The sequence below is a fragment of the Chrysochloris asiatica genome, unplaced genomic scaffold (genome assembly GCF_000296735.1).
Source record: "Chrysochloris asiatica unplaced genomic scaffold, ChrAsi1.0 scaffold00125, whole genome shotgun sequence".
In the NCBI taxonomy this organism is placed as follows: domain Eukaryota; kingdom Metazoa; phylum Chordata; class Mammalia; order Afrosoricida; family Chrysochloridae; genus Chrysochloris; species Chrysochloris asiatica.
In genome coordinates this window covers 6,068,388-6,077,995 of record NW_006408643.1, presented here as the reverse complement: position 1 = coordinate 6,077,995, position 9,608 = coordinate 6,068,388, and the positions used below count along the sequence as shown (strand labels likewise).

Sequence of the window (9,608 nt, the reverse complement as noted above, 5' to 3'; positions counted from 1 at the left end):
AACGCCGTAACTCAATACAGCCATTCTTCTATGGTCTTTCTTACTCAGTGTCCAACTTTCACATTCACATGTTAAGTGCCATCGAGTCGACTCATAGGATTTCCGAGAAGTAGCTGGTGAGTTTGAACCGCCGACCTTGTAGCTTGGTGCTTGTCCTACAGTGCCACACCGGGACTCCACATATGCTTATGAGGCAGTTGAAAATATCAGGGCTTGGGTCAGGTGCACCTTAGTCCTCCAACTGGTATCTTTGCTCTTCAACACTTTAAAGAGGTCTTGTGCAGCAGATTTGCCTAATGCAATGCATTGTTTGATTTCTTGACTGCTGCTTCCATGAGTGTTGACAGTTGATCTAAGCAAAATGAAGTCTTTGACAACTTCGATCTTTTCTCCACTTATCATACTGCTGTTTATTGGTCCAGTCTTGACGATGTTTGTTTTCTTTTTGAGCTGCTTTGAGGTGCTATCCATACCAAAGGCTGTAGTCATTGATCTCCATGAGTATTTCAAGTCCTCTTCATTTTCAGTAAACAAAGTTGTGTCTTGTGCATGTTGCAGGTTAGTCTTCCTCCAATCCTGATGCCACATTCTTTTTATAATCCAGCTTCTCAGATTATTTACTCAGCATACAGAAATAATGTTGTTGTCAAGTGCCGTCGAGTCGATTCCAACCCATAGCGACCCTCTATAGGGTTTCCAAGGAGCAACTGGTGAGCTTGAACCGCCAACCTTGCAGTTCAAATGGCTTTGCAGTCTGGTGCATTAACCCACAGTAACACACCAGGACTCTGGTGAAAGGATACGCACACCTAGGAACAGGTATCACTGCACCATTTTCTCACCAAAGCACGAGGCTACATTGAAAGGTGTGTTGGAGTTTTAGTAACAGTTTGGGTGTTGGTCTCAGGGAGCAGACGAGGGGCTGGAGCATGGACATTTGGTCTGATAAAAGGTGTAAGCAATTAAAAGCGCAGACGTGATTTAGATAAAAGCTGATTTCCAAGAGGAGCTCAGAGATGGAGGCAACAGCCTGGGCTCTTAGCTGCACCTATAAACCCTTCCGCTGTGTCCCTAAGGAGTCTTCATGGTGCTGTAGAATGCACACTGGACTGTTAACCACAAGGTTGGCAGTTCAAGTCCACCAGATGCTCCTTGGAAGAAAGATGAGGCTGTTTGGTCTCCTAAAGAGCTAGTCTTGCATGATGAGATGGAGCAGCTGGGGACTTTAGACTCAGAGAGGAAGAGGGGCTGTGTGTTGATGACCGGGGGGCAGGCTTGCGGGGTATACCCTTTGGTTGGTTGATGATGCATGGCAGGGATTGTAACCATGGCAATGAAATGATATACGATAGGATGAATGTAAAGCTAATGTTCTCCCATGTAAACTATCACATAATTCACAATGAAACATTAAAAAAAAAAAAGAGCTACTAGTCTTGGAACCCACGTATGTTCCTGATGAGTTGGGACCGGCTGGGCGACAGTGGGTATAATAGGAGCTGCCACCACTCATTCATCAGTGTCGTCCTGTGGTGGCTTGTGTGTTACTGTGATACTTGAAGCTATGCCATCAGTATTTCAAACACTAGAAGGATCACTGTCTTAGGCCGGGTTTTCTAGAGAAGCAAACCCAACGAAATATATATGTATATATATGAGGCATTCTGCTCCCATATTTACAGGCTTGGAAACCCTGTACAGGGTCACTATGAGTCCACGGCATACCACCACCACACACACACACACACACACACATATAGCCAGACAGAGAAATTATCTTACAATTGTGGAGTCCCAGGTCCCCAGCAGAAGAGAGGGAGGGAACACCTCCTGTGAGTCTATTATATTGGGAGCAGGCTACACCCCCATGGAAGCACCCTTTGGCGGCTCATCATAGCGCTAACTATGCCTATTTTGGGGTTCCTCACCACTGAAATAAACACACCCCAACTCCTAAACCTCTGGAAATCTTGGCTTAGTGATGCTAACATAAGACCCCTAGCCATTACTATCACCCATGCTGGACAGGTTTCAGCAATGCTTTCAGACTCACACAGACTAGGGAGAAGGAAGAGGCGGCCCGCTTCTGAGGGATTATCCTGATGAAAACTTTATGAATAGCAGTGGAACATTGTCTGATAGACTGTCTGAAGATGAACCCCAGGTTGGAAGGTTCTCAAAATATGACTGGATTGAACCAGTGGTGGCAGCAATGGCACAAAGATGACTGTCAGGAAAGTACACAGGTTGTTTGTGGCACACAGGGTTGCTGAGTCAGAACCTACCCCACGCCACCTAACATACATAATAGGAGCTGAGTCAGAACCTACCCCACCCCACCTAACATACATAATAGGAGCTGAGTCAGATGAGGGTTTGGGAGGGCCAGGCTGCAGGGTTGTTCCTTCAGAGCTTCTTGGGGCTGTGGGCAGATTGGTCCCTCCCCCAAGGTGGTGAAACAGGGAGACTTTGCATATATACACCCTAGTCAGGTCAGACCGACCTGAGCCGAGCTCTGCTAATTTCACCCCCTTCCCATCACTCTCTCCGATCTCTCACTCACACACACACAATTCCCCAGTCTCTCCGCTCGCAACACACTGAGGAATCAACATTTGGCAAAAAATAATTTAATATTCCACCCTGGGGTCTTGCTTACCCCTCCCCAAGGACCACCTCCCCATACCCTCCCAGTCTTCGCAGTCCGGCAGTGGAGATCCTCGCGGTCTGACAGCATTGTCTACAGTTACCCACCCTCGTTCTAGAGACGCCTGGGCCAATACGACCCCAACCTCTCTCAAGGGCCCCCATACCCTCCCCCCCCAAGACGGACATCGTTACCCTTTCCCGGATCCCCACCCTGGGGCCCGAGCAACCCAACAAGGGCAGCCCTGTGCTAGGCCTGGGGAGGGAATCCCACAGGGTCAGGGATCCGAGGCAAAAGCCGCTGAACAGATGGCGGACAACAGCACGTTCCCCGCGAGGGAGACAAATGGATGGGAAATGAGATTCCCATGTGCACAAATGTGGTTTACACACCCACCCAAATCAGGCAGCTCTTAAAAATCCAGCGTCCCAGCCCACCCTGCCCTGAAGGCAGGCTAAACCGGGAGTGTGACCTCAGAGAGGGCGGAACTTCCGGAGGGAGGAGCCTCCACGGGGCGGGGGCGGGGTCTCTAGGAGGGGGGCGGGCGCAGCCGCTCGAGCGCATCCGCGTACTGGAAGGAGGGCCCGCTCTCGTGCTCGTACATGTCCAGGGCCACCTCGCAGCTCTCTCGCACCACGCGCTCGGGGTCTTCGGCGTGAGCCCGCAGTGCCGTCAAGCAGGCGGGCTTGGCGATGGCACCCAGGGCCTCGGCGCACTCGTGCCGCACCATAGGGTTCTCGGCGTGGCGGGCCAGCGCGGCCGCCAGCTGGGGCACGGCTGCCTCGTGCTGCAGCTGGCCCAGGACGTAGCCCACTTCGTGGCGGAAGAGCGCGCTGCCGCAGCTCAGGCCTGCGGAAGGAAAACAAAAGGGGGTGCTGGAAGGCGAGGCCGGCTCTGGGACCCAGTCTGGGGCGGGTGCGCGGGGAGGGGCAGGAACAGGGGGTATGGAAAGGGCCTCCCTGTTCCGCAGCCTGGATGCTCAGGGCTGGACAGACGGCAAGACCCGCGGCTGCGGGAGAGTGGGGAAGAGTCAGGCCCCTATAGAGTGAGGTCTGCATGGATTTTTTTTAAAAGTCAAACAGGACTTTATGCATTGTGATTGGGAACCGAAGCCCCAATCAGAGGGCAAGAACTCTTCTCTATTCCCCCTTACCCTGCCAGGGCCCTGCGAATACAGACTACCCAAGGGGTGGTCCCTGTCCCTCCCCTCTCAAGCCCCCCTGCCCTTCATCAACCTGGGACCTTCTTCCTACACACTGCTTCACGTGCTCCCTAGACAGTGCCATCAAGTGCTATTTGTGGTCTGCGGTCCTGTCTCCATAGTCCATTTCTTTTCCCACGTCAATCAGGATCAATAACAGGCCTGCTCTCCAGGGCCTTTTCCAAAGTATAACGGGTGCCTAACCCCCTCCCGAGCTCCAGGAAGTGCTGGTTACTTTACAGACTGGGGAAACTTCCCCAATACCATAAACAGCAGATCACCAGTTTACGACACCACCCAAAGACAAACCCACACCTCAACCTGGCATGCTCTTGGTCCCTGGGTCCTGGGAGACTCACCCCCCTCCACACACACACACACACACACACACACACACACACACACACACATACAGGCTGGTGATGGCTGGCTATGTCCTCTGACAGATTGCAGACAGCTCCGTCCTTGTGAGCCTGCAAGTGATTCCTTCCCCCTGGGGCAGGGGCCACCATAATGTCCGGCACACCCTCCTTTCCTTCCCAGATGGGGCACCTCAGCCCCAGCAAGGCCCTGCATAGCTGGGATGAAACTAAAAATAACAGGGTGAGGGTACCCCAGCAGGCTGCCAGTCAAATCCCAACTCGGTCTCCCACTAGTAAGAAGGGAACAGGAGGGCACCACCAGCCTACAAGGATGTGCTGTGAGGTCGCAAGGACCACACGGGCTGCAGAACCCCTCCTTTATTTCAAAGAGGCGGCACTGGACCCTTCAGAGTGGCAACTGGCCTTGGGCCCCGTTACTGTCCCTCCACCGACCTGACCCAGGGCCCTCCTTACCCTCGGCAAGAGCCAGGGCGGCCTCCTCACCACCCGTGTTGCGCAGGGCGAACATGGCTCGATACCGGTCAAAGAGTGGCCGGGCCTCATCCAGCAGTGCTTCCCGAAGTCGCCCCACATCTCGCTCCTCTGCTGGTGGGGCTGGGTCCACCGAGAGGTATGGCCCCACTGCTAGCTCCCCACAGTGCTGCTGGAGCCACTCCAACCGCCGGACTGCCAGCTGACACGTCTCGGCCACCTGCAGGAAGGGGTGCAGGTATGTGGTTTAGTGGGGATGATGGGGGACCGACTGTGACAAATGGATGATTCCCGGGGGGTATGTATGAGTCAGGGAGAGCCTCAATGAGGAGATGGACCCTGGAACAAAGACCTGAACCAAGTAAGGAAAGAAGTGAGTTCCAGACAGAAGGAACTCACTAGTTCGTGCAAAGGCCGTGGGGCAGGACCCGTTCTGTGAGTCCAAGAAACACAATGAGGTCTGTATGGCCAGAGCAGACTGAGTGAGGGGGAGAGGGAGGAGAGGAGGGCAGAGAGCCTTGTGGGTTATCTGGGGAAAGGGAGTTCCAGGCACAAAGCACAGCTCGATCAAAGGCCCTGGGGCAGGCCTGGGCCTGTGAGTCAGCGAAGCGGTGAGATGTGTGGCTAGAACAAGACAGTGAGCAGCAGAGGGGATCTCAGGTGGTGGGGGCCTGATGATTCAGGGCCTGTGAGCTAAAGGGAGGACTCTGGGTTTTGTCCTGAAGGCACCTGTGTTCGGTGACAGTACAAAGTGACAGGTTGGTATCATCTGACCTGAGTCAACACAGATCTCTGACTGCCAAGAGAAGGGGAGACTGTGGGTGACCAGAGGATGTGGGCAAGAAAGGCAGACACGTTTCCAAACAGCCCCCATGTGGAAATAACCCAAGTGTCCAGTGGTTAAACAGACAAAACACAACATGGTGCATCCATGCAGAGAAAGAGAAATAAAGTCCTGATACATGCTATGCCACGGATGAACCGTGAAACCACTGTTGTGGGCCGTCCAGTCAGTTCTGACTCACAGAGACCCTATATGATGGAACAGAACTGCCACGTGGGTTTCCTAGGCTGAAATCTTCACAAGAACAGATGGTCTTTTATCCCACAGGGCCATTTGTGGGTTCGAACCAGCAACCTTGCGATTAGAAGACAAGCACTTAGCCACTGCACACCACGGCTCTTTCTGAAGACATATTACCACTCAAGTCAGTCAGACCCGGAAGGACACAGAGCGTGTCATTCCATGGATATGAAATGTCCAGAACAGGCCAATCTGGAGACAGAAAGTGGATCCAGGGTGCTTACCTAAGGACTGGGAGTCCTGGTGCGATGCTTGTGGGATCAGCACTGGACTGCTAACCACAAGGTCTGGAGTTCAAACACACCAGCTGCTTCTCAGAAACCCTATTCAGGGTTGCTGTGAGTCAAGATCAGTTGGACGGCACTTCACAATAGGGGTTGGAAGTGACTGGTGGTGGATGTGAGGTTTTCTTTTGGGGGGAGGGTTGTCAAATGGTCTGGAATTAGACAGTGGTGGTCACTGAACAGCTGTGTGGATAGACTATCAACCCCTGCATTGTACGTTTGAAATGGGAGAAGTGTATGGCAGGAGAGTGAAACCCCGATAAAGCTGGTGAAAAATAATGAAAGCAGCTTCACAGAGACCTCTGGAGGGGTCTGGTGCACCAACCAGCGGCAGCAGGGGCAGAGAAGGGGGGATGGGTTTAAGGAGGCAGGGAGGGATAGCCCATAGGTTCAGGCCCAGGATCCCCACCAGCTGAAGCACAGCAAATTCTGTAGGATTCAATGAATCTGATTTTGCCAAATGGGCTTCCTTCCTGCCCTCTAGACTTCCTTTATCCCTGGAGCATCCTTGGCCAGGTGGTCGCCATGGCAACCAGAGATAGGCTCTGAGACTCCTTTCGATCAGGGTTGGGCAGAGCTTTCCACGAACCAACCAAAACAGGTTGGGGTCAAAGCAGGAAACGGAAGAAGGGCCCGGGCTCAGGGTTCAGGGGCGTTACCTCAACCACAGGGTCGGTGGAGTACTGCTTCAGGATCTCTAGAACTTCCAGGTTTCCAATGGCCCCCAGTGCCTCCCCTGAAAAGGACCCACAAGAGAACTCATATTGGTTGGGATATGGGGAAGTCCACCCAGCCTAAGTCATCCCTTCTTGCTTCCCCACTTCCCACAGCACTGCCTGCATCCTGTGGTTCCCGCCCCTAGCCACAGGTGATTGGAGGAGCAGGCCCAGGCTCCACGCCGGGCCAATCAGAATCCTCCCTCCAGAACCTGGACTTGATTGAAGCTAGGAGAGGTTCCTAGGAGGCAGGATGGCAGCAGTGGTTAAGCCCTTGACTGCGGCACATCTAAAGGCCAGTGATTTGAACCCTCCAGTGGCTCTAAGAGGCAAAGATGTAGCATTCTGCTTCCATAAAGATTGACGGCCTTGGGAATCCTCTAGGGGTGGTTGGAGTCTGTCCAGGGGTGAGCCACTATGAGCCAAAAGTCAGCCTGAGGGCACCTGACAACTGGTTAGGCTCCCAGACTGTAGCAGGGAGTGAGCTTACGGTCTAAGAGGGAGAGACAGACAAGTCAGTCATTGTAATAGGAGACCAGTAGGCTGCATGCCTTGAGCCAGTCTGGGGCAGTTCCCTAGAACTGGAGGGATATAAAGCTAGGCACAATGATGAGACCTCCAGGGAAGGGAGCTAAAGGTATATCACTGCCCTGAGGCTGGGGTGGGAGTGGCAGGTGGGTGGGTTGTGTGGGCCTCAAGGTGAGGTCTGACCATTTTGCCATGGGCACACTCGGCCCAGGCCAGCCAGAGACCCAAGACGAGAAGTCAGTTCTGCTTCTGCTCTGCAAACATGGAATCCAGACAGTCCAAGAGAACCCAAATCAGTGGACCACTGTCCTGCAGCTTTCCCACCTCCCTCAAGGTAAAAGGCCAAGTCCTGCCAGGCCCCCTCCCTGTCCTTCCTGCCTCCTCTCTTCCCCTCCTCACTCCACTTCAGTCACACGGGCCTCCTCCCTGTTCCTCCAACTCTCCAGGCCCGGTCCTGCCCCAGGCGGTGACATCTGCCTAGAACACTGTTCCTTCCCATAGATAACTCTTAACTTCATTCAGGTCTCCATGCACTGATTAAAAACTGTCACGGCCCATCACCCCAGCCCGTTCCCTGCTTTATTTTCCTTCTTAGCACTGACAGAAGTTTTCCACTCCATAGCAAGATTTGTTGTTGTTGTTATGTGCCGTGGAGTCGGTTCTGACTCATAGCAACCCTGCACAAGGTTTCCGAGGCTGTAAATCTCTATGGGAGCAGAAAGCCTCCTCTTTCTCCCGCGGAACAGCTGGTAGTTTCGAACTGCTGACCCTGAGGATAGGAGTCTGATTCGTAACCACTACGCTACCAGAGCTCCTTATACCACAATTTAGCATTCTGCAAAATGACATGATGAAAATAGCAGACCTTACGGGGCACAGTGCGCTTTGCAAGTAAGGCTCTAAGAAACACAGTCATTGGAATCTGGAGAGCTACTAGGTTATCCGGGTACTGGGGGGGAGGGGGGCTGGAGAGGACGTAAGGGATTATTAAAAATCAAATGGAAATCAAAGCCAGGCTTCAGAGCTAAAAGCCACTCAGCTGGCGAGGTTGCCAATCAGATGGGCTTGGGGGGAGGGACAGCCTGTCACAGGAAGACAGTTGGGCAGTGTTGGGGGTCACTCTGAGGGGGATCCTGGGTATAGCTGCTCACCTTCCTTTTTCTTAAACAGAACTCGGAGCACCCATGTTTAAAAACAGGCAGGACAAAATTCAGGCGGAATTGAAACAAGAAACACAGGTAAGAAGTGTGCAATCAGTGAGATGAAACAAAGTACATGATTTGTTGAGTGTAAAAAGGATTATCTGCTCTGCAAACCTTCAGTCAATTCACAATGTTGTTGCTGTTAAATGCCAACAAGTTGGTGGTTCCAACTCACAGAGACCCTGTATAGGGTTTCCAAGGATTTGAACCACTGACCTTGTGGTTAGCACACCAGGATTCCAAATCACAGTGAAAAGTAAAAAAAAATGCAATTAAAAGAGGTTTAACTGGAAACATGGTCCTCAGTGAGAGGTGCCAGACACAAACCGACAGATAGTATCTGGTTCCACTGAGGGAAAACATCTAGAAGAGGCAGATGTGTGGAGACAAAAGGCAGGTCAGGGGCTACCAGGGGCTGGGGGAATGGAGAGTTGGGAGCTCTTGCATTACGGGTACTGTGTTTCTGTCTGGGATGATGACAATTTTTCAAAATGGATAGTGCGGTTAATTGCACAGCGTTGGTAAATGTCATGAATTGCACACTAAAAAAATTTTAAATGGCCAAACGTTTAGTTATACAGGTAGCCCCCAGCTAATGATGTGTTCGCATTACCACGGCTGTCAGTGTATCCAGAACACAGCATCTTCTGGGGAGGAAATTACAGGAAAATGCATGCAGGGGATAAGGCACAAATGCTGAGTTATGTGAACACGCTCCAAGCAGTTGGTCGGGATAATGTGATGTAAGAGATTGGTGCAAAAACCGTCCATCTGGTCGAACCACTACATTTAGAACTTGATACTGCTCATGTGGAACAGCGCATGGCTCTTGGCAAAGGGGAAGTGACAGAGAAGGACCTAGAAGGATCTTGAATAAGAGAGAAATGCTAAAGAAGAAAGACAGGATGAGGAAGAAAAGGAGAGGTGTCAAAACTTGGAGTTTTTCTAAACTAAATCAGAGGCTTCCATTGCTTTTAAAAACATGGACCCAAATGCTGATCACTTTGCTAACTAATTTAGATAAATGCTGATACAGGAAGTGGGAAGGTGTTACCAGGAAATAGATGAAGAAAAGCAGAAAAGGATTATAAA

General features: G+C 51.9%; 1 protein-coding gene across 1 annotated transcript in view; it reads right to left on the bottom strand.

Moving 5' to 3' along the window:
• Positions 1-3,152: 3,152 nt before the first annotated feature.
• Positions 3,153-9,608, bottom strand: part of DOHH (deoxyhypusine hydroxylase/monooxygenase) — a 12,515-nt gene continuing 6,059 nt past the window's right edge. Inside the window, exons 2-4 of the mRNA XM_006868953.1 lie at positions 6,730-6,806; positions 4,685-4,922; positions 3,153-3,496 (exon numbers count right to left, since the gene is read on the bottom strand). Of these exons, the coding sequence (XP_006869015.1) occupies positions 3,177-3,496; positions 4,685-4,922; positions 6,730-6,806 (635 nt within the window). The 3' untranslated portion in view covers positions 3,153-3,176. The remainder of the gene's footprint in view (positions 3,497-4,684; positions 4,923-6,729; positions 6,807-9,608) is intronic.